The sequence below is a fragment of the Camelus bactrianus genome, chromosome 14 (genome assembly GCF_048773025.1).
Source record: "Camelus bactrianus isolate YW-2024 breed Bactrian camel chromosome 14, ASM4877302v1, whole genome shotgun sequence".
Lineage (NCBI taxonomy): Eukaryota > Metazoa > Chordata > Mammalia > Artiodactyla > Camelidae > Camelus > Camelus bactrianus.
The window spans coordinates 17,935,582-17,960,906 of record NC_133552.1 but is presented as its reverse complement, the minus strand read 5'-3'; the positions used below and the strand labels follow the sequence as shown (position 1 = coordinate 17,960,906).

Below are 25,325 nucleotides of genomic sequence, written 5' to 3'. Positions count from 1 at the left end.
GCTATGGAGATGGTTTCCAGCACTTGGTCAATCTCCTGAAGTCCTAACCTGCCTCCAGCTGTTCTTTCCTCTGCAGTTGGCACAGCTGTGGCTCGGTTCCCCGGCTGCTGTGATGTTTACGCCGGTGTCCTTAACGTCAGAAGACAATCACACATCCCTGTTAGGATACCTCCTTCCCTGCACCCTTTTCTGAAAGGCTGCTCAAACCATTGCAAAACAGATGTCTTAATCTTTCCTACAAACTTTTCTCTGTTTGACAAGTACGCAATAATAGTTGCACATATTTTGTAGAACATTGTGAATGAACACACTAATTAGGTGGCGTAAAGAGAGGCCCCAGCAGAGTGGAAAACACACATTGCTGAATGCACTCAGGGCTAAGGATGGAGCGGCAGAGAGCTTGCCTGCGGCAGGTGACTGCTTGTGCCCACTGGCCCAGAGCTGCCCTAGTCCTCACCAGGCACGGGACTCAGGACACGAGGAGTATTTGTGTCATTCGGGTGGGTATGAACAGTGTACTTGTTGGAGTGTTGCCATATACAAGTAGTTTGTTTTAGCAAATTTAAGGTATGGGCTCAGAGCTAGTTAGCAGCAGAGCTGGAACTAGAATTCACTTTGATCCCCAATCCAATATTCATTCTTTTTCAATAAACTGTCTTAAAATAATGAAGACCTTGTCCTACTCTTTACCTGCTCTGCCAATCCTACTCTGTGGAATGACTACTAGTAGCAAAATTTGCTATGTTATCTTTTCAGCCTTTTTTTTTCCCCCTGTGTGTGTTTCATTTTTTTTTTTTTTTAACTAAATACAGGTCTATATCCATATTGTTCAGCAGCTTACTTTCTTCATTCAACAATATATGATGTACCTTCTTCCGTGTCATTACTTACAGATCTGCCTCATTCTCCCTTTCCCCCAGTTTTATTGCGGTATCACTGAGTACATCGTGTGTGCATACATATACTTCACATATTTAACATGTAGTTTGATCAGGTGTTTTTTGTTTTTTGTTTTAGGGAAAGGTCTGGGAAGAATTCCTTCTTTACTTTTTGAGGAGGGGGGGTGGGTGGAATTAAGTTTATTTATTTATTTTTCACGGCGGTACCAGGGATTGAACCCAGGACTCTGTGCATGCTAAGCACACACTCTACCACTGAGCTATACCGTCCCCCCTGTTTGATCGGTTTTGACATATGTGTACACTGGTAAGACCATCGCCACAGTGAAGGTAACATTTCCATTGTTTTCAAAAGCTCCTCATGCCCCTAGGTAATCCATGGATTACTTAGAAGCAGAATTGATAAAATATTTCATTCCTTCTAATGGTAACAAAATGTTGGACCTGTGGTAGATTAAAAATGCTGAGGTTTCTAACCGCAATTATTGGATGTTGGAAAAGTTCACACTCTATAAAGTTTCTATCTAGGCTGTGGAAAATGTCAACATGTAACAAGGAAATCACAGTCCATACACTCCACCCAGACTGCCCAGCTGCGAGCAGAGAGAGGCAGTATATCCTGGAGCTCACGAAGACCCCTGTCGGCGGGGTAGCTGTGCATAGTTGTCAACAACACGTAACAATAAAGTTATTGATGTTGAGGAAGAGAGTTCCGGTAGGGGTATCTCTATTTCCGTTAGGGCCTATATCCTTCGCCCTCTCCATCTACACCCCGACCGGAAATACTTTTACCCCTTTAAAAGCCACGTCGGTCCTGGTCTCAGTCCCGCCCACGCAGGGGGGAAGCACTTCCGGGGTCAGGGTATTCCAGCCCGGCCCGCCCCTCCGCCGGTGCCGTGTTGGAAGCCGCGACTGTCCCGGAAGTGGCCCGGGCCTCTCTCTGTCGGGGTCCCGACCTCCCAGCTGCTGCTGCGGGCAGCGGGGGCGTCGGCGATGGCGGAGGCGGCGCTGCTGCTGCTGCCCGAGGCTGCGGGGGAGCGGGACGCTCGGGAGAAGCTGGCTCTCTGGGATAGGAGACCGGACACGACGGCGCCGCTGACCGACCGGCAGGCGGACTCGGTGCTGGAGCTGAAAGCGGCGGCCGAGGACCTGCCGGTGCCGGCCGAGGTAAGGTGACGGGCGGGAGCTGGGCTGGCATGCTGTACGGCAGCGCTGACGAACCCCGGCCTTGCAGACCCCTGTCCAGGGTCTCTCTTCTCTCCTCCCCGGTCACGGTGGCGGGTCGGTTGGAGAGGTCCCTCACCTTCCCCGGCTGTCAGGCCTCACGCTGCCCGCGACCGCCGACTCTCCCCGCCGACTCTCCCCTCCCGCGTGGGGAAGGCTGCGGGGGCGTCCAGTGGCTGGAGGCCGCCGGCACCCAGCCCTCCCCCTGCGGCTTGGGACGGTTGGCCCGGATCCTGGTTCTGGGCGTCCTGCCCCGGGTGTCCCTGGTGTCAGCGAGGCACAGTCCTGTTGCCCACCTTCTCCCCGAAGGAGAGGGCACTGAACCCGAAGTGCTTTGCTTCAGGACAGCCTCTTACTAGTATTCGTTCATCAGTTTAATGAATAACTCAGCTTCCTTTTTCCATAGGGGCACTTGGGGAGACCAAACTTGATACTGAGTGATAGTTTCATTCATCGCACATTGAGCAGTGAGCTCTGGATCAAGTGCAGGTTGTGGAGATCCGATTCATATTTGCTGTAGCAAAGCAATAAAAATGGGTTTTCTTTAGAAGCTGGATCAGTACATTATTAAATAATGCTAGTGTTCGGTTTTAGTGTCAACGTTTTAAATCCTAATTTCCATTGAGACATCATGCATGTTACTGCTTGTGTGATTCAATTCAGTTACTTATAATAGCCAGAAGTACGTTTTATCAATTGTCAAATGTTTTACAAACTTTTTCTTGTTTTGAGGGCCAGGTTTAGGAAGATTGTTTTACTAATAAGGATGGTTATTTTTTGATGTTGGAAGCATTCTTTTTACGGTTTGGAGTTGTGTTCAAAGGCAGATTGAGTTTACAGACTTAAGCTTTTTTTTTTTTTCCCCTTGCCTTCACACTTCAGAGGTTAAGAACTCTTTGAAAGTTCTCTCCACTTTCACTGTTGCACGTTCTGCCGTAAAGTACAGGTGTTTTTTCTTGGGTTTCTCTGTCCACCTCTAGGATTCTGTGCTGGAAGTGGGTTTGAAATAAATGAGGAAGCAGGTGGAAATTTGCTTTGGCGTGGCTGTCAAAGTCTTTTAGGCTCTGGATGATAGAAACTGTTTGCTCTATAAATGTTTGAGTCTGTTTATAATTGATTTGGCCTATTACCAAAGCAGAATGCTTGGGCATCACAGCATCTGTGGCAAACATATTCCACAAGAAAAGTAACCCAATTTGTTTTTTATTGTCTTGAATCATACAATATTATTATTCTCATTGAGCACAAAGGAAAGGATTTGGAGTGTAGTTAGTGGAATCTCTTCATTTTCACCCCATTATTTGATGTTTATGCAATATAATATCTACCATTAGTCTCATTCAGTCACTTACCATGAATTATGTGCCTATCCTGGGCTGGGAATTGAGGATAGAATGATAAGAAACACAGGATCTCTTGCCTCGTGGAGCTGACATAATTATAGTGATCATGAGCAGGTTAAAAAGAGCAGAGAAGGTAAGTTCAGAAGGTGGTTTATGATCTAAGGAAAATAAAACAGTATGGTATGACAACAGGGTATGACAACAGGGGATGAGGTGTGCCCTTTTAGATAAAGAGGGAAGGCCTTTCTGAGATAGTAACGGTCTAAGGTGAGACCTTGTGATGGAAAATGAGAAAAATAAGCTTCCAGCTGGAGGGAAAAAACAATGCAGAGTCATGGGTAGGGGATGAACTTCACCAGTTCAAGGGTTCAGTGAAGGTCTTCCAGTACATGCAGCCTTGGTATGGGATTCCTGTGAGAATGAAGTACCAGCCTGTTATTTACCCATCCTGGAATCTTTGAGAGGGAGGTTCTCGTTGCTTTTCAACTTTTCTGCAGCCCTCATTTCCCTTTATATGTCTGGTAGGAAGACTCTGGAATTGAATTTTTTATTGCTGTTACCACTCTTTTAACACCGACAGTGAGGAAGCATGTCTTAATTTTTATTTTGCCCAACCAGTGTATCTGTGAAGGGTTTTCTGTGAAGTTTCACAATTTTCAGGAGATAAATTACTTCCTGAACAACTGGAACAGAACACGTTAGTTAAATAGCAGGAAGCCAGCTAGCTCTCAGCAAACATGATGAAGCTGTTAATAGCTTTCTTTTTTCTGAAGAACTAATCATATCTTGGAAAGAAGTTATACCTTTTTATTTGATGTTAGATAAGAGAATTTGATGTAGAATATTAGGTAGTCTGGTTTCTTGTAGCCAGGGCAAACCTTTTAGTAGTGAGGGCCTTTTTCTTTCTACTGCATTTAGTAATTCTCAATAAAATGCTGAGGTAATTTACACTGAAATTTACCTGTAATTTACTGTTAAAGTTTTTGTTTTTCTAAGGGCTTTGTGGCCTTAGACATGATTCTTAAATTCTCTGAGCCTCTTTTCTTCTTTATAAAATGAAGATTATAATAGTACTTGCCTCACAGAAGTAGAGAGAATTAAATAATGTATGTGAGGTACACACAGCAAGCTACCTGCTAGTATTTTATTATTCATATGTTTTCCCCTCTCATATGAATAGTACCTTAAAAGAATAGATTAGAATCATGATCCTGAGCTGGTATTGGTGTCACACAGACCAAAGGTAAGAAAGAAGAGGTTAATTGCCTTGTGAAAGGTTCTGAGACTCCGTCTCTACCTCCTCAGTGATTTGCTCCAAACAGAGAAGGTAACCTGAGGTTTCTTTCAGGGAATGAATTAATTAGATTGATAACAAAAGTGATTTTCTCCAGCCCAGAATCAGGTAAGAAATAAAGTTTGGGAGAGAAAGGTATATTGTTTTTTTCCTGGAGTTGCTCAGCTGGTCAAGCAAGGCTTGATAATTTATTGTAATTAGTATTTAGAATGTTGCTTGTCCCCTTTTGTATAAACTGTACAGTAGCTCTCTGGGACTAGCAACCAGCAACCGAGGTCTATGCTCCTCTCTTTCGGGTGGTGAATGTCTGCTCCATCTGGGAGCCAGGACAGTGTGAGTGAGCCAGGGGCATTGTCATCTCCTAGTCAGGAGTGAATGACAGGTCAGAACAGGGAAGTTTGTGACACCACTGCACCCTTCTTTTTTATTTTTTAAAATTTTTTTTGGGGGGGAGGTAATTAGTTTTTTATATTTTTATTTAATTTATTTTTAATGGAGGTACTAGTGATTGAACCCAGGACCTTGTGCATGCTAAGCACGCACTCTACCACTGAGCTGTATCCTCCCCCACCACCACACCCTTCTTGACTTGCCATTCTATCCCAGGTGCTTTGAGAAGACAGCTGGGCAAATGCCCCTACTGGGGGACATCTTCTCATAAACTCTTAAAAAGCAACTTGTTTTGTTACTTTATAAATTTGTTTCTTAGAAGTGGTTGCAGTGTGGCTTCTCTCTTGCTTGGCTTGAGAGAAAATGGTTTTTTATTAAAGCAAGTGAACAGGAGGCCTTCTGCTTCTGATATTTGAAAGTCTGTATGACTGGGAAGTAGTCATTTATGCATGAACCAATCAAACAGAATGCTCTTTCATATATTCAAATTATCATGTTTACTCACAATGTCTAGATTGCAGATTATATCTGGAATATCTGTAGTACCTTCTCAAGTAGCCAGAGTTTTCATATGATTTCATTTTCTGAAGTATACTGGAAGATTTTTTTTGGTTCAGAATGACAGACTAAGCACATGTGTGACACCCTGGGATCCTTTTTACATGACAGTAATAAATGTGAGGCACATCCAAAACGCAGATGGTATCAGTAAATCTGTAATTTTGGTAAATTAATAGGAGTTAGGAAGCATGTAGTATCATTAAAAAAATGAATCTAAAGACTTAATTACAGAACAAAGTGTAAATATTACAGATTTTGACAGTCTGAAAAAGAGATGGTATAGGTGACAAAACTTGAGAGTAAATATAAAAGGACATGTTAGGGGTACTCATTTCTTCATTTTATGTCACGGGGAGTCAGTAGATAAGACCATCAATTGATAAAACACAATGCTTTGAATCTGTGTTATGAGTTATGGAGTAACCAACAAAAATACTGAAAACAGTTAAATTAGTTAAAACGGGATAGGGAAGGTAGCTCAGTGGTAGAGTGCATTCTTAGCATGGAGGAGGTCCTGGATTCAGTCTCCAGTACCTCCATTTAAATAAACAAACAAACAAATAAATAATCCCCCCAAATAAATAAATGTACTTTAAAAAAATTTTGCAAAAAATTAGTTGAAAGTGGAGGTAGGGGAGGAGTTTACTTTTCATTTAACTCTTCTGATGATTTGGAGAAAAATACGTTCGTGTGTTTTGAATAATATCTATAAAAGAAGATTGATAAAAATTCCAGATTATTTCTTTGGTTCCTTCTTCTTTTAAAGTTCTTTATTTTGCCTTTGAATTCCTTAGAAATATTTCTCAAACTATAATAAACGTTGGTATTGCTTCAGAGAAGATGGAAAGAGGGAGACTGGGTTTTCACTTAATCATCCTATGCTCCTGGACTTTTATTAGAGTAAAAGGCTCGTTATAGGTTAATGACAGAGAGTTATGAATTTAAAGGAAGAAAGTAAATTCCATCTTTTCCTTATGCTCTGTTGAAAATGCTGCATATCAAATGAAAAAGGCAAAGTGTGTATAATATGCTGTTATTTGGATTAAAAAAAAGGTGTACTTCCTTTGTATATGGATAGACTGCCTTAAGAAAGCTTCCTGAGGTGCTAGTTAACATTAAGAGCCTCTGAGGAGGGAACCGGATCGTTGGGGAATGAATGGGTCCATGGGAAGAAGACTTTTCATTGAATATCCTTTGTATCTTGTGCCACATGAATTTTTTACCTGTTCAAATAAATATGTTTTAAAAGACTGCCATATATATTACAAACGATTCTGGGAATTAATTTTTTATCTGGAATTTGTTATATATTATGAAGTAGTACCAGAATTAATGCGTTGTAAGGCCTCATGAACTTAGGAGAATATGATTATTACATTACTTTTTCATTTTGCAAAACTATAGTACGTGGTATCACAATCAGGATTTTGACATTGATCTGTATTACTTTTTTTCTACTTTTATTAATTGTAGTAAAAAATACAGAAGTAAAACTTGTCATTTTAACCACTTTTAAGTGTACAATTTAGTGGCACAAGGTACGTTCACATTGTTGTGTAACCATCACCACTGTCAGTCTCCAGATCTTTTTCATCTTCCTAAACTGAAACTCCGTACCCATTAAACAGTAACTCCTGATTCTCCCAGCTCCTGGAAACCACCATTCTGCATTCTTTCTCTATGAATTTCACTACTCTAGGTACCTCATATAACAGGTAAAATACAGTATTTGTCCTTTTGAGACTAGCTTATTTCACTGAGCATAATGACTCCAAGGTTCATCTGTGTTGTAGCACGTGCAGGATTTCCTTTATTTGAGAATGAGTAATAGTACCTTACATGACCTACATTACTTTTTAAGATATGTTTATAACCTTTTTTTCTCAAAATAAATTGAATTAAAGATAGATGTGGGTCTGTTGAGTGCTTTATCTTTTGACAGTGAATTTTCTTCCCCCTTTTTAATGTGCCTTTTGGTTGAATACTGGACATTATGCAGGACATCTGAGAATGAGAAAAATAGTATGAATGGCTGGAAGTGAGTACACTTCTGTTTAGTTATTAGTGTGGGGGGTTGAATCAGCCTAGTTAGGAGTTGAGCTAGGGTTTTGATGTTGTTCTGGTTGTTTTTAGTTTACCAGTGGCTTCAAACTTCTCTCTTGTTACCTTTTGTCTGGGTTGGGGCTGGGTTGCTGCAGGGTGTTCTTAACCCTCCTCCTCGACCCTCAGCTTTTGGTGTGCTTCGTGCCTGTGTCTCAGGGTGTCTGTGCTTCTGCCTCTCCCATGGCGGTGGATTGCTGCTGCCGGGTAGCTGGGGCGTGGTAGGTGGGAGTTTTCTGTCATCCAAGTCCAGTCTCAGTCTTAGGCAGGCCCCTTTGCTCCTGGGCTTGGGGGTGGAATTTCTTCCTGATTCGGCCTTCCTCCGGCAGTAAGAGACCTCTAATGCTCTGGGGCTTGGGTGGTTTCTCGCCTCTCCTCCAGGGGTTGTGGTCGTTTGTTCTCCCTTTCCCCAGCTGTAGTATGTCTTCTGTGCCCTAGGGTAGATAGGGTTTGCTGCCCTTTTTAGAGTGTCTTTTGTTCCACTGGGGAGAAGGGTCTGGATGGCGCCTTGTGCCCCACTTTCTACAGCTCCCTCCTCTAGGCCTGCACCTCACCATCCTCATTCTTTCTTGTGAGCACCTGGTGGAGTTCCATGAAGACCGTCTGAGTGGGTGCAAACTTCCCGTGTCTGTGGCTCCGGAGCATTTTGTACTCATCCACCCTCCAGCATTTAGCAGTTTGTAAGAAATTTTAGCCCAGTTCTTACCAGTTCATGTGGCGTTTGTCATTTCTTTTCCCATCATCTGCTGTGATGAACCAGTTGCTCACACTGTCTCTGCCTGAAGGTGCCCATCTTTCTCTAGGTTTTAATCTAGTAATCTACTTGATTAGAGGAACTTTAGCTCTCTGATACATTCAGGAATATGATTTCGTACATTATTTGTCTTTTTCTTATTATTAGGGTGCAAGCAACACCCTGTCTACCGTTCTTTATTTTAGCCTAGCATCCAGGCCCTTTCTAGTATATTTTTCAAATCTGTGCCTAATCCATGTCTCCTTCCCTTTTCCTCCTTAGGTATCATATAAGCAGTGCTGATAGAACTATGTGTTTGAGTTTTTTCATAATCTGTTCATATATAACTAAATTTTACTACTAATAAAATAAAATTGTATAAAGATAGCTTTCAGACTATTCTGTTCCCAAGAAGCAGTATAGATTCTGATTCATAAATTTACTTATTCTGTTGCTGCTAATAAATAGGAATAATGGTAGTAATGTGATAAATAGCAGTAGCTCACATTTATCGTATTTCCTATTTGGTAGGCATTAGGCTGAGTACATGTAATATTCTGTCTGGTGGGTTACCTGCCCTCTCCAAGGAGACAGCTTGTTTTTGGTAACTGGGGTGGTTGCACAGAGCATGAGCAGGTGGACTTAGCTTCCTCTGTCCTCCAGAACCTCTGGTGGCAGCACAGTTGCTGGTGACACTGTAGACTCAAGATAGATTCTCAGAGTGGGGAAGGTATAGCTCAGTGGTAGAGTGTGTGCTTAGTATGCACAAGGTCCTGGGTTCAATCCCCAGTACCTCTATTAAAAATAAATAAGTAAATAAACCTAATTACCTCCCCCCACCAAAAAAAAAAAAAAACCTAAAAATAAAATAAAACAATTAAAAAAAAAACTTTAACTAAAAAAAAAAAGAGATTCTCACTAGATTTGAGAAACCTCATTCTTACTGCCCAACAGTCCTTTAGTACTCAGGAATTATGTCACTATTCAGGAAGAGTTTACATGAACAAGTGATACCTTTAATAAGACATAATTATGTACTTCCAGGACCCTCCTGGCTCTTGAGTCAGACTCATTTGTGGGGAGAAAGCAGATCAAGGACCTTCCTGAACATGTTTTTTTTCCTGCCTGCAACTTCCCAGTGGTCCAAGAAGCCTGTTCTCTTCCCACACTTGTGTTTTCTTCTTTTCACAATGGCCTCATGATACAGATAATGTACTTCCTATTTTACATAGAAGAAATTGAGATTTAGAAGCATTAAGTGATTTGCTTATTGTCCCCCAGCTCGTAAGTGAGCAGGAGCAGGGTTCAATCCAGGCTGTGTTGTGATGTGCTTTACTGTGCCTGAAGGTACAGCTTGAACCCAGGTACAAAACCCCTATATTTGAAGGGTTGTGTTTCTAAATCAATGATGGTGCATGTTGCATCTAGCTTATTTTATTTTAGCTTTGAAGAGAAAATACTGATGAAATCTTTGGATGAAATGCCTATATCTAGAAAAATAGACAGGGGGCAATTTCCTAAGGCCTTGAATCAAGGTCTGATATTGCTGGACCTTAGATGTCATGCCATAAGGGCTGGAAACTGGAATTGAAATGAAACAGTCTGGCCCTTGTACCTTCCCCAGCATCTATGCTTCCTTTCTTTTAGGTCTGAAAATAGCTTGTCTGTATGACTCTAGGTAAATGAACAGCTGGACTATCTTTAGTAGTGGACATCTAGAAAATATTGCAGGTCTGATGGTGTCAAAGTCAGGCTCTTCTGAATCTGATGGGAAACTCTGATATTCTTTTCAGTTGTAATTTCACAATCTGTCAGCAAGAAGATGTGGGTGAAGTGTGCCAGCAGTGGAAATAGTAGAAGGAGGTAACAGTTGTTGGTAGTTAATTCTTGGGTGCAATTTGTTCTCCGGTTGGTATTAATAAGGTTATGTATTTGTGTTTGATACTAGAAAGGGCAAGCTTCTTGCATTAGCATGCAGGTTTTGCCTTTTTCTGGTTTGCAAGAGGGTCCAGTAAGAAAATGTGTGTGAATTAGTACAGACTCACCACCAGTTTTAGAAAAGTAACTCAAAAACCATGCTTTACTTAAAAAGAAAGAACCGAAAGCACAAAAGAAACAAAACAAGCCCCCATACTTTATTAATGATGGGATATTTGTGTCATGGGTACACTTTGAGACTAGCATTTAATACAGAGAGAGCTTAGTTGTAGCTGTTATATGACACTTATTAAATGATTTAATAGAAAGCATTCCTTTCTCTTTTCAGAACACCTGAGATGAAATACCAGTCTTGTTAAGTTCAGAGAATTTTCAAGTTATTTTAATCTTTGTGGCTCTCTTTTCTTTTTTTTCAAGCTCCCAATTGAAGACTTGTGCAGTTTAACATCCCGGTCGCTGCCCATTGCACATTCTTCAATAGTGCCCGAATCCACGGAAGACATTCTCTTGAAGGGTTTCACCTCCTTAGAAATGAAAGAAGAAAGAATCGAAACTGCACAACAGGTGAATGGCAGTGTTATTTCTAAAGATGCTTGATTGTTTTAAATGTCTCAGTAAAATAAGGCTAGTAAAAAAGGTCCTAATCAAAAGTTCTGAACATTTGAAATTATAGTTAAAATAAAATCTTTACAGAACATTCTTGATTTTGTGTTGTGGCTGTTTCATAAGTGAGTTTTTGGTTGTTTTTTTTTTTTTTTGAGTTGTGAGCCACTTTTTTTAAATTGAAGTATAATCAATATACACTGTTTCTGAAGTGTTTAAAATGAACCTATTGCCCAATTTTATTTGCAATGCAGATGAAAATACAATATTCCAGTTTGGATGTTGGTAGACTTGTTATACTTATTAAGGTTTTGATATCTTACATCCTTTTGACCTCCTCCCAGTGTGTGTCTGTGTGAACATGTCCTCCCAGCATACATATGTATGTGCACTTGCACACATGTGGACCCCCATGCACATGCCTCTCTGCTAGGTGATTTCTTTCTTTAAAACCTCAGTATTCTCTTTAGCTGAACATTTAGAGTTATTTTTCAGTCATTTATAATGTGTAATCTTCTCTTGGTTTTTGCTTATTCCTAACTATAAATTTAAATATGCAGTAATTTCTTCTGCCACTTCCTCTGTCTCCTCTTTCTGTCCTGTTAAGAATCAGAGCTGAGACATTTGTCAAGTGAACCACAAAGCAACTGTGCTGAATTGCATATACAGTAAGTCGAGAGGGGCAGTGCTGCCAAGTGATGGAGAGCGTCAGCTCTTGAGTTAGGCCTGGATCTGAAAGTCACCTCCATCACTTCCCATATTTGTGAGCCTAGGCAGATTACTTCTCAGGTCTTTAGTTTCCTAATGTGTAAACCAAGGATAATTATATACTTAGTTCATAGGACTTTTGTGAGAATTAAATTAGGTAATGCATGTAAATGCAGTATGTAGCAGGCAGACAATCAGCTTTCAGTAAACGGAAGCCCAGATACTTGGCACGCCTAACATCTTGAGAGAATGAAGCATACCTTTAACTTCGAATCGCACTTGAGAATTATAAAAGATACTCTTGCACTATGTCTCTGAATTTATTTGAACTATTTGAAAAAAAATCTTCTGGATTAAATTTGCACTTGCATATCTCTCTTTAAATTAAAAAAAATCCAATATGTTGAGTTATAATTTACATACAATAAAATGTACTCATTTTAAGTATACGACTTGTTGGTAGGCCCAGAATTCAAACCCAGGTTTAGCTGATGCAAAGGTCCGTGTTCTTAAACCACTCTTTTGTATTATTTTTGAGTGTTTATCTTTGCAATTATTATTAGATAACATTAATATTAATATTTACCCAAAGCCCTGTGTCACCTACTCAAATTTGGCAAACTAGCAAGTAGGCATTAGCCTCTTAGGAAGAAATATTTATTTCTGCATATTATCTTGTTAATACTTTTCCTTATTTGACTCTGAAAATGGCCAGTGTTTTTAATATCCTTTGCCTTTCCTAGCATGTAGATACTGACTGTGCAATTAAATTATCAACTCCGGGCTTAAAACTATTAATGTCTGAGCCTGAAACAATAAGACTTAGTGTCTACCCTTTTGACTTGCTGTTTAGCATGTAGCCACTTTTCATTTTGTCTGTTCTAGTTTTTTGACAACATAATACTCTCTTTTTCCAGTTCTTCTCATGGTTTGCAAAGCTGCAAACTCAGATGGATCAGGATGAAGAAACTAAATATAGGTATGTGGCTCTTGCATTTGTCGGCTATCCTCTGTTTTAGATCCTCTGAAGCATTTTGTAATCTGTGTCTTTAAATAAAATTAAGGGACAGAGAAAGCTTGAACGTTTTCTTTAAGAATAGCTAGAGAGGATTTGGGTCATTACAACTGGTATTGGAAGTTGTGTGATTAAAAAAGTTACATCGTAATTAATAGGTTAAGGGGGCAGACATTGATTTTTAGATAACTCTAAAAATGCTTGGGATCAAGTGGGAGTTTTGCAGGAACTTTTAAGAGGTGTTTGTTGTCTTTCTTTGGAGGGAGAGAGATTTAAGCGATGGCCAGCTAGGCTGGGTGTTAACTGTTGTTCTCTTTGTGTGTATTGCCGGCATGGAGGAAGTAACCATGGTTTCTAGCTGATTTGGGGACTGTGGGTTGAATATTTGCATTAATTAACGTTAATTAAGTGACTACTATCGCTAGGCATTGTGTTGGGCTCTCTGATGTGTGATTCCATTTCATCTTTATAGCAGCCCTATGAGGAAAGGTATTCTATGTCCATTTTGCAAATGAGCAAACTGAGGCCTGGAAATATTCAGTACTTGCCTAATGTCATGGACACTTGGACAGAGCTAGGACTTGGACTCAGGTTTTCCAGTTCCAAATCCAAAATTCTTTCATGACATCACACCATCTTTCAAAGGCAGAAGGATGGACCTACTTGATACCTTGGGCTGGCCCTGGTGTTCCAGTCTTGTTTCAGTCATTTTCCTTCTTATGTAATTTTTCTTCTTAAGAAACAGTTTGTGACATAGTTTTTTGGTACATTTCTGAATGTAATAAACTTTGTGAATATGTCAGACTTTCCTTCTGAAATTCAGGCATTTGGGGGAAAATAAGACTTTGCTGTTTTTTTGTGTATGCTTATTGGGGGAAAATATTATTGCCAATCCCCTTTTGGTTCTGTTTTCTAGACAGATGAGGGATTACTTGTCTGGGTTTCAGGAGCAGTGTGATGCTATATTGAATGATGTAAACAGTGCTCTTCAGCATCTGGAATCATTGCAGAAACAGTATCTTTTTGTGTCCAATAAGACAGGAACCCTACATGAAGCCTGTGAACAGCTCCTGAAAGAACAGGTAATTTGAAATAGGAAAGTCAGTGATTATATTTAATATTTTATTTTAAAGTAGATAAATGATTTAATTGTAATTTAAAAAATTTCTCCAAGTATATTTTGAACATTGCTCTGTATGAAGCCCTGTGCTAAGCATGCAAATGATTACTTTGACAGCCTTTTAAGCTTATGTGAGCAGGGGCAAGGGCAAGCTTTCCTGTGTTCTGAGCTGTTAACATCTCAAAACAATTTCATAGTGAAGAGGATATATTTGCTCTGTCTGCTCTTAATTACTGACACTTTTCAAACAAGGCATAGTGGTTATAGTAATGGTGGGATTTATGAAAAGATGAACTGATCTAGGTTGCACTTAAATGTGTGACTTAAAGATACAATATTTAAGATACTATATGTCAGAGTTTTCTCTATGTGTTATTTTGTGTGTGTTTTTTAAAGATAATCATCTGTTATTTTATAAAGAGATCATAGGTAATTTACTGTAATAATCATTGCTTTATTTTTAGTCCATGATTGCAGAAGTGTTGGAGCATTATTCTGAAACTGTGTATCTAATATAAACCTGTATGTCTAATATAAATCTCTTCAATGTAATTTTGAGACTGAAGTGTTGATTCTTATGTTCTCATAATAATTGATTTTTCTCTTTTAAAAAATGCAAGTCGGAACTTGTTGATCTGGCTGAAAATATTCAACAAAAGCTTTCCTATTTTAATGAATTGGAGACTATTAACACAGTAAGCATTGTTTTTTTTTTTTAAATTAGTGACTTTATATTTATTTCCCTTTCTGAGTATAATCTTTAAATTTATAAATTGGTTTGAGTGATATTTTAACTTAATGGTTTTTTATGTGTTTCTGGCTCATAAATTAATCATCATAACTACATATGAATTGTTATTAAATTTATTAATCTTAATTATTATGTTTACTAAAGAGATAGAAATAAAATCAGTAGCCAGTTAACAATGGAATGCAGTGGGAAATAGTTCATTCCCAAACTATTTGTATATCAAAATAAGAAATATTTGATTTTACTTATATATATTGTATAGTTTTGTATATTTTAATATTTTATATATAATTTACCTATTATGTTAAGTTATTAACTATATTTATATTATATATTACCTATATTTGTGCTTATTATTACTTATATAAGTTTACTTGCATTTTACCTGTATATATTATATTTTTACTTTAATAGCAACTACTAAACATGACTGCTAGTTAATCTTTTACCCTTGAGAAAATTGCCAGCATTTGCAAGTGGAAAATTTATGTTGTAAAGACTAGAAAATGGGAAATCTAGGTCCTTGATGTATTATTTTAATATAACATTGTATAGTAGAGTATAAAATGTTTGCTAATTCATGAAGGGCCCCATTAAAGCTCATTAGGAATAAACTGAGTTAAATCCATATTCTTTTTAATTTGTGCTTTCTTCTTTGTGTTGCTATTTTTGAGGATATTTGGTGACTCTTAAAATGTAAAAAAAAATTTTTCTTTTCCTTAAAGAAACTGAATTCTCCCACGTTGTCTGTGAATAGTGAAGGATTTATACCTATGCTGGCCAAGTTAGATGATTGTATAATGTATATATCATCTCATGTAAGTCATGGTATTTCTGTATGTTTTTAAGAAATCTTAACATCTCTATTATATAGAGTAATTATTTCTTCCAAAGGGAAATAGATATCTGTAATATACTTGAAGAAAGATTGTAGTGAACTCATAGTCATTGTCAGTAACAATGTAAAAAGTACTTTGAGCTACTGAGGCAGCTCCTGGAATAGAGAAAGGGCCTGGATGACACAGGTTTATTCTATCTAAAACGACATGTGATTTTCAGACTGTTGACTTCCTGTTTTGCTAGATACTTCTTTGGAAACAAAAATATTGCTTGGGGTGGGAGGAAGGGACATGTCCATTGATTTAATCGCCATCTCTCTCTCTTTCCTCCAAGGATTTATAGCTGTATTTATTTCACCGAACTCCTATACTTTTCCTAGTTGGGCCTCATGTATTAGCCTTGAAGTCTACGGGGTACTGAAAATATACATGCCAGGCACAGGGGATTTGGCTGTGACCAAGACAGTCAGAGTTTTTGTCTTCAAGGAGCTTAAGATCTACATAGGACCTTCTTTTGAACTTTATAGATAACTTTACATAAAGAACAAGTTGGTTTTCATCAAAAGTTTGCTTTGTTAATGTTTGTTTTGTCTTTGTAATTTTATCCCTTTCCTTTACAGCCAAATTTTAAGGATTATCCTGTATATTTACTGAAGTTTAAGCAATGTCTTTCTAAAGCTTTGCACCTCATGAAGGCATACACTGTGAACACACTACAGAACCTCACAAATCAGTTATTAAAAAGGGTGAGTTAACTGGTGAGGTGTCGAGTTTTTTTTGGATTCATTTATCTTCCATAATCTTAGTCTGAGATTAGTACCTAGTAACTCCAATTTTTTTTTAACATTTTGTTAAATAAGAATGTGCATTCTCAGATGGGACGGATTCTCCAATCCTTTTTAATTTCCTCTGCCTTTAAAAAAAAAAAAAAAGAATATGCATTCTAATTTTATTTATAATAGGAAAAAAGGCTATATTGTATATGCCCATCACAGTCTTATTTTCAAAGAGTATTTAACAGTGTGAGAAATGTTCAGGACTATATGGTAAATGATAAAATAAGATACAAACTGTTTGTCACTTAAAAATTTTCTTTGCCTATCTTTTCAAGAAAATACTGGAAGGAAACACACCAAAATAATAAAAGTGGTTCTGTTTGCGTGGTAGGATTACATATGGTGGATAATTTGAATTTTTTCTTTACAAATGATGGATAATTTAATTTTCTGTATTTAGTAAATATATTCTTACTGGGTGCCTCCTAAATGCTTGGTATTGTACTAGAAAGTGTATGATAATGAAAGGAGCTAGCAAGGTCCCTGCCCTCGTGGAGCTTATACGCAGGAGAAATAATCAGTAACGAAGGAAACAGATGAATTAATCAATTACAGATTGTAGTAGATACTAGGTGGAAAATTAGCAGAGTTTCAGAAAATAAGAGTGGAGCTAGCTAGGATGGTCATTGAGCACATTTCTTTCCTAAGAAAATAAATCCGTAAAAATAATGTATTTTGTTTTTTAAGCTTACTTTCTAAAGAACATGGAATATCTTTTTGAGCTTTCAGTTCAAAGCCACTGGTTTTTGGATTGCATTTACCTTTCACATTTTTCTTAGCTGATGTAAAGACAGACTGTAATTTTTCTATTTTGTAAAATTTTGAATAAGTTTGGGAAATTAATACCTAATAAATACTTGTACTTAATATGTGTTAGTGCTTTAAAACCTTTGTAAGTATATAATATTGCCATTCAATAGATGTACTGAATCTCAGGGAGGTTAATTTGACCAATGTCCTACACTCAACAAGTGGCTGAGTAGGAAACTGAAGTCTTTTTACCACTAAAATTCATGTAATTTAGGATAAATTTTAATTATAAAGAGGAGAGAGATGACAGTTCCACATAATTATTTCTCATTTATAGCAATAATAGTGTTTGGTCTTTCTTTGAGATTTTTCTCCATAAATTTTTGGTTGCTATATAGGCCAAGCAGTAGACATATGAAATGGTTTGTGTCATATCTTCTGAATAGTTATTTGTTTGTTAATTATCTTCCTTCTCTATTCTTCCCCATGTTTCTTCAGGATCCTTCATCTGTACCTAATGCAGATAATGCTTTCACACTATTTTATGTGAGATTTCGAGCTGCTGCCCCCAAAGTCAGAGTAAGTCTATTGATGTAAATAGGGTATTCTATGAAATTTATTTAGCCAACCGTTTTGAAGTACTACTGTGTGTTAGATCCTTTGCCTATACCAGGAAAATGAATATGCATGAAAGGTAGGCTTTGTCCTTCCACATTACAGCAGTGTATGTTGTGGTGCTTGGGACCACAAAGCAGGAAACACCTAGTTCTTCCTGTGATGCTCGGGGAAGGTTTCCAGATGAAGGTGATATTTGAGCTTAAAAGGCTTGGTTTGTAGTGGACTTGAGGGAATTGAGAAGGATATTTTACACAGAACAGCATTTATAGGGAAGATTGTAGGGACATAAAAGACATGTAGTTTGGGAGAACCTCATGTAATTTGGCATGACTGGAACATGAGACTTAACTAGGACATGACGGGAAAGAAGAAAGGAAAGACCACAAAGACCATCTCACAAGGGGTGTTACTGGTCATGCCAATTCAGGAAAAGTGGAGAACCAGTGCAGTATTTTACACGGGAGAGTGATTTGGTCAGGCGTGCCATTTAATAAGACTAAGGATGCAGAATGAAGAATGGATTATGGTGAAGAGGGATTTGACAAATAGAGGCCTGATTAACAAGAAGATTTTTCAGTGGTCCAGGTAGAGCTTGTGTACCTTATTCACCCTCCTGAGCACAGTGTCTGGTACATAAAGGAATGCACAAAGTGTTTAACTTGATTAAGTGATTGGAAATGGAGTTTTGATATATGTGTTATATGTTGGAATAGTTAATGACATACCCCAGATAACAGCTGCCTGGAGCTGGTACATGTTTTTTTTTTTTTTTTTTTTTTTTTTATCATTGTGAAGTTACTAGCATGAGTAGTCTACTTTGGCTGACTCTGACCTCACTCTTTCCTTATTTCCTTCTTGAAAGTCAGTGGAAAGGAGTTTTTGTTTTTTGAAGTAGGAACTGGGTCATGTTTAGAAAAGATACAGTTGATGGTTTGAGGTTTAGAGTATGCCAGATTGGTTGCTTTTGCTTATTAGTCAGGTAGCAGTGATAAAGATTTGATTAGAAAAGAAATGATGTAGATAAGAGGGCTCAGTGGTAGGTGAATGTAAAACGATTATGTAGTTATCAGGGGCTTTCCTGCATACCATTAGTAACCAGTTAGCACATATGATGAGGTCCCATTTATATAAGTGACAGAAAGCATAAAATACTTACCTAGAAATAACCTTAATGGAAATAGAAGTATGAAGAAAATAACAAAACTAGAAAGAAAACCATAAAAGATTGAATAAATGGTAAGCCTGTTGTGTTCCTGGTTGGGGAGACTTAATTTTTACTTATTTTTAATTAAAAAATTTTTATTGAAATATAGTGATTTACAATGTTGTATTAAAACAGTTTTTAAAATGTCAGTTCCTCCTAGTGTAATTTATTGGTTAAATGTAATCCTGTCAAAAATTCCAATGGAATTTCCTTTTGGTTGATCTTAAAATTCCTTTGGTAGTTTAAATAAGCAAGACTAAACAAGAAAAATTTGAAAAATAAATTGATACTGATTTAAGAATTCTGATGGATCATTGGAATGGAAAATTCTATAACTTTGTATATAAAGAAGCTTCTCAAATCTAAAAGGAAGGGCTGAAGTTTTCTACATTGTATTGGGAAGATTTGCTAAGTGTTTGGGGGGGAAAAGTAAGCTCCTCACTTTATGACATTACCAGAATACATTTTAAGTGAACTAAAGAATTAAATGTAAAAATAATAGGCAGGCCAAAAACAACAAGAACAACCGCAAAAAAACTAGAGGAAATTTTTGGAAAAAAATTACAGAATTTTAAGGATGTAAAAATTAAATTTTCAGAATTTTACACAGCAAAAGAAAAAGCAGAAATTGGAGAGAATATTTGCAGCTAATAAGTAAGAAGGTTAATATTTTTAATATATTAAAAAGAGTTTATAAGCCAGTAAGAAAGATGACTATCTCATATAAAAATGACCAGATTACTCACAGAAAATACAAATGGTTAATAAATATGAATGCATGTTTATTTAGCCTCAGTAGAGAGTACATTCAGTTTAGCGTTAGGAGACATTTTTTTGTCTGTTAGAAATTGACAGATTAAGTTTTCATAATCAGTGCTTTTGAGGATTTGGTGAGACAGGCAATACTGCTGATAGGGATGTAAATAAATCCCTTTCTCAACATTTTAGGAGAATGGATCAAAAGTCTCTAAAAATATTTCTCTCTTTTGAAACAGCTTTGGGGCCCCTGACTGGGAAGTGGGTACTATTATTATACCAGCTTTACAGGGTAGGACGTGGAATCTCAGCGAAGTGAACTATCTCTCCTGGGTTCAAACAGCTACTGGGGGTTGGCTCTCAAACCCTCTAATTTTGCTCCAGGCCTAGAGCTCTTAACCATCAGGCTGTTACTCTTAAGAAACAACCTAGATGTCTAACAGTAGAAGAATGGTTGGCTTACCGACATTTACCCAGTAGGATATTATGTAGCCATTTAAAGTAATGTTGTAAATAGTATTTATAATGATGATTCATTGAGTGTTTACTAGGTGCCAGGCACTAGGCTAAGGCTTTCTATATACTTCCATCTGATAATGAGAATTATTTAATAATAGGAAAATGTTTTGAAATGTTAATTTTTCAGAAGCAGATTATAAAGCTAAATTTATAGTATAATTTTGATTTTGTTTAGAAAGAAAAATATAGTAACTGTGTGTACATATAAAAACTGAAAGAAAATATTCTAAAATATTACCTGTGATTACTTTTCAGTATTATAGGTGATTTTTATGTTTCATCTTTTTTGTATTAAGAGGTATCCTAGCATGAGCTTGTGTTATTATCATCAGAAATTAATTAGAAGTATAATTAAAACCGATGGGGTTAATGGATTTTTTTTTTATTCCAGACTCTCATTGAACAAATAGAACAACGATCTGAAAGAATACCAGAGTGAGTACCCATAAGTTCTTCAATTTCCAAATTATTTTACCTTGAGGTGCTATTTTTCCAAGTCTGTATGTCCCTGGTATTTTTCTGAGCAGTTACCTTGCATGTTATACAAGATTTTTTTTTGTAGCAAAAAACTTATTTTGGGAAGCAAAGTCATAGACCCGACTTGGCGAGTTTGCAAGGCATCTTTTTCCCATATAAGCAGTATTTCCTTCTCATTTGGGTAGATGTAAGATCGCTACTCTTGGAAGATAAGTCCTTCTTTAAAAGATAAAGGAATATTTATATATACATAAATATTTCTAGTATTTAATGTTGGCAGATGAGTGGTGACCATACAGCTTTAAAGGAGTGGCAGCTTATTTTGGGATTTAAGATCAGATTTCATTTATATATCTGAAATCAAAAGTTTGTGCTTCACTCTCATTGCTTTTCATCAGATATCAACAACTGCTAAATGACATCCACCAGTGTTATCTTGATCAGCGGGAGCTTCTTTTGGGCCCTAGTATTACTTGTACTGTAACAGAGTTAACCAGCCAGAATAACAGAGATCACTGTGCCTTGGTAAGTTTCTGATTATTTTGGTTTAGTGTTAAACCTTTCTCTGAGCTCTTTTGATACCTTGGATGCTATACTTGAGTAAATACGTTTTCGTCCCCATATCAACAAACTTCAGAATTTTTCTTTCAGTTATGACAAATCTGGCTTAGTAATTAGCATTCAGCTTTCAAAATAGTCTCATTTTGATCTATTTTTTGAGGTACAAAGATTCACAAATTATTTTTTTGAAAGATGAATTTTCAAAGTTTGTGGATTTATATTGACAATTTAATCTTAGTTTTTGCTGCAGAAGTGCTTTTTTGTTAAGTGCGATTTTAATTCAGACTGTAAAAAAAATACATAGATTCTTTTTTTAAACACCCCCTTTTCAACTAGAAGAGTAACTAATTTTCATTATCAACAGCTTAGAGAGCATAAAGAAGAAAATAAAGATCACCCATATTCCTATTGTGCAATAAACCATTGAAAACCATTTTCTGTTTGTCAGGAAGTTGTTTTATGAATTATATGCGCATCGTGTCTTTGTAAAGAAAATATTTATCTCATAAACACTGGAGTCACCGTGTGTCTTTAACTATAGGTGGTGTGTGTTTTTTCCTGCAGATTCGCAGTGGCTGTGCCTTTATGGTCCATGTATGCCAGGATGAGCACCAACTTTATAATGAATTTTTCACAAAACCAACATCAAAATTAGAGTAGGTGGTACATGGAATCTAACTCTTTTTTTTTTTTTTAAGATTTAATTAAGATTTTTAAAAGATTTAATTTGCTAATGACATATGGCTTATTATGTTATAGGAGTATTCTAAAATTAACTGTGGAGTATTTTAACTTTTGTGGGTGTGTGAATAGAATATTGTTGGATGAGTCAGTGGTTATTTATTTTGAAATAAATGTGCAGTTTAAAGGTCAACATGCTGTCATACTGTTTATAATATAATTATGGTGGCAATAAGATAGTAAGAATCCTGTGTAGAGAACTGTCTTGAGATCTAGATCCCTTTATCTCCACTAAGTATGATAACTCCTTCTGGTTAAAAAATTCTATGATTCTAACTAATGAAAGATATTTAAAAATATAGACACTATTTAATATCCTTTTCCTTATTTTTCTCAAAGTGTTTTTCACACCCACTGTTAGTCACTGTTGGTTTTTTTCATATTGACGATTTTGACTCATAAAAGTTCCAAGATTATAACTCTTGCAATGGGGAAGAAATAAATTTATCTTATGGTTTTGATGAAATACTATATATAGAAGAGTACTACTGACAATATGAAGAATATAGACCACCTAGTTTTTTCTTTTCAAATTTTAGAAGAGTTTAAAATTGTCAAAATACTTGCTGTATGCTCAGAATACTATGAGTTTTGTTTATCCAAATCTGTAAGCAAGAATTTTGAACCTGTTTTTCTTGGGGAGAATGTCATCATTTGATTCACAGTGATGTAGGTTAAAAAAGGAAAATTAAGTCTAATGAAATATTTTTTATTATTTTTGAAAGGACATATACAGAATTACTGCTGACATAAGTAAAAGTAATAAATTGACATTTGACTGCAGCCAGCTAGTTTGAGTTGAGGATTGCTTATTGATTCTGAGCTGGATTATTGATTCTAGAAAAAACAGTTTACAAAATTACTTTCTACCTTTCACTTCTCATTATATAATGTTCCCACATACTATTTTCCAGTAGATTTTTATTATTTTTATTGACTGGAAGTAATCAAGGCTGCCTTTTAAACTATTAGAAAATCCTAAGAAGATTATTACTGACAACCACATTTTATTCTTTCATTTTAGTGAACTTTTGGAGAAACTGTGTGTGTCATTGTATGATGTCTTCAGGCCACTGATCATTCATGTTATTCACTTAGAGACGCTATCGGAACTTTGTGGGATTCTTAAAAATGAGGTGCTTGAAGATCATGTACAGAACAATGGTAAGTGACAAGCAGAAATGATAATTTAAAGGTCTTTTCAATTATATCTGTGGTCCAATGAATTTGAAAACTATTAGCCCCCACATCCCTATGTAAATTTAATAGTTTTGAAACCTGGGTTGATGTCCTGTCTCTTTTTGAATCAAGATGCACCTTATTCTGTGACTAAGTAATAATGGAGAATTTTTTTAGTAAAAAATAATGTTAGTTACTTTTATTTCTAGCATCTGAAATCCAGAGAGAATTAACATCAGTTTTGGGTTGGGCATTTATAGTACACTGTTACCAGAATACATAAAGTAATTGACTATATTGCATAGTCTTAATTAAAAAACCAGAAATTATTTTAGTATACAACCCTAGTAATAATTCATCTTTTTTGAAATTACAAGTTAAGAAAAACAGTTCTCTGAAATAGCTCTACTTTATTCATCCAATATGTTCTTCTGTATTTGATTTGATTATCATAAAAAACATGATTTTCCTGGTGATACTTAAGTACCTTTAAAAAATACTCTTCTGGTGATCATTTCACTGGCAAAAGAAATTATTATCCTTACTTTGAGTTTCCTCAAGAGACACTATAGTTTTGTTACTTTTCCCAGAGTTTCTTACTCTATTGCATTTAGTTCTTTTTTTTATTATTATTTTTAAAATTAAAAAAAAATTTTTTTTTGGAGGGGAGGAGGTAATTAGGTTTACTTATGTATTTTATTTTTAGAGGAGGTACTGAGGATTGAACCCAGGACCCTGTGTATGCTAAGCATGAGCTCTACCACTTGAGCTATATATACCCTTCCCACCCAGCATTTAGTTCATTCTAAGATGCACATTTTCTCACATTTAATGCTTGTGAATTAAAGATGATTTTTCAAATTAATGTAAATATTATATGAGTATGTGGTGTCTTCAACTCCCTAGCTCTTGGAAAGCTGTTATTGAATTACTGGGGTGTCTTAACATTGAGGGCATCTCAGATATGAAGAAGTTCTATGTAAACATACCTCTTTTTTTTAACTCATTCTTCTTCGTGAGACTGTTGTCACTTAATATCTGAGACTCAATTTATTTGTAAAATGGAGATGATAACCCAATTAATAAGTTGCTTTAGCTGTGTCTTCAGTTTCGTCCGAAGCTATATGAGAGCTTTTAAAAAACGTAAAGCACTTTAAAATTCATATTTTGTTATTCATATTCATAATAGAAGTTACTTCAGAGAGTCCCAGGAAGAAGATGTAAGGGCAAATTCATTTCCCAGTTTTGAATTTGAGGAAATTGAAAGACATAAGTTTTTCTAAGGTTATTGAGTCATACCAACATGGAATATAGCTGAAGTGGTTTATACTATTCCTAGACAGTTTTGTAATCTTTTTGCTTGTTTAAAGTATTTTCTAAATCTAAAGGAGTGGATGATTGTACTTTCCTTTTTTATCAGCTGAGCAACTGGGGGCATTTGCAGCTGGAGTAAAGCAGATGTTGGAAGATGTACAAGAGCGGCTTGTTTACCGAACCCACATCTACATTCAGACAGACATCACGGGCTATAAACCAGCTCCTGGAGACCTGGCGTACCCCGATAAGTTAGTAATGATGGAGGTAGGGTCTTCCTACTTGATCTTCCCCCACCCCCACACAGCTTTTGGATGTTTTATACTGGTGAAAATAGGATTTTTCTTTTTAATTCTCATTCAAGATGTAAAATCAATATAAACTTGCTATAAAGGTGTAGGAAATAAAATTTTTAAAATATTGAACAGAAATAATTTGTTAGGTTGTCTTTCCTTCAAGTTATATTTTATAAACATTTTATTCAATTCTCTCCCCTTTTCCAGGAAATATGCATTCCCAGATTTTAATTTGAATTAGTGCTTTCTATGATTTCTTTTTTATATAAGTGGCATAGAAGAGGACTGATAACATATGAGCTACCATATGATGGTCTCATAACCATGTGTCATGCTCTGTCATAAAAACACTAGAAGCTGTCTCCTCAAAATTACATTGATGTCCAATTAATAGTTTGAAGAGTTAGATTTATCGGTCTGCTCTTTCACTTAGATATGTGTCTTCATTTTCTTTGATTGCTGAAGAGTTTAAATAATGCCTGGGATATTAGTGCTCGAACAGAATTAGAACCTAGAACTTTAATGTTTTTAATACATTTTATTTTTTTATTTTAAT

At 36.4% G+C, this 25,325-nt stretch overlaps 1 protein-coding gene and 1 non-coding gene across 2 annotated transcripts in view; both read left to right on the top strand.

Annotated features, from left to right (window-relative positions):
• The first annotated feature begins 1,635 nt into the window (after positions 1 to 1,635).
• The window catches only part of COG3 (component of oligomeric golgi complex 3), a 53,843-nt gene continuing 30,153 nt past the window's right edge, over positions 1,636 to 25,325 (top strand). Inside the window, exons 1-13 of the mRNA XM_010951388.3 lie at positions 1,636 to 2,066; positions 10,900 to 11,046; positions 12,711 to 12,772; positions 13,725 to 13,890; positions 14,549 to 14,623; positions 15,405 to 15,497; positions 16,139 to 16,264; positions 17,603 to 17,683; positions 20,593 to 20,636; positions 21,077 to 21,203; positions 21,804 to 21,895; positions 23,005 to 23,144; positions 24,580 to 24,740. Coding sequence (XP_010949690.3) covers positions 1,893 to 2,066; positions 10,900 to 11,046; positions 12,711 to 12,772; positions 13,725 to 13,890; positions 14,549 to 14,623; positions 15,405 to 15,497; positions 16,139 to 16,264; positions 17,603 to 17,683; positions 20,593 to 20,636; positions 21,077 to 21,203; positions 21,804 to 21,895; positions 23,005 to 23,144; positions 24,580 to 24,740 — 1,488 coding nt within the window. The 5' untranslated portion in view covers positions 1,636 to 1,892. The remainder of the gene's footprint in view (positions 2,067 to 10,899; positions 11,047 to 12,710; positions 12,773 to 13,724; positions 13,891 to 14,548; positions 14,624 to 15,404; positions 15,498 to 16,138; positions 16,265 to 17,602; positions 17,684 to 20,592; positions 20,637 to 21,076; positions 21,204 to 21,803; positions 21,896 to 23,004; positions 23,145 to 24,579; positions 24,741 to 25,325) is intronic.
• On the top strand, positions 9,270 to 9,342 carry TRNAT-AGU (transfer RNA threonine (anticodon AGU)). The gene has a single exon. It is a non-coding gene; the product is annotated as a tRNA-Thr (tRNA).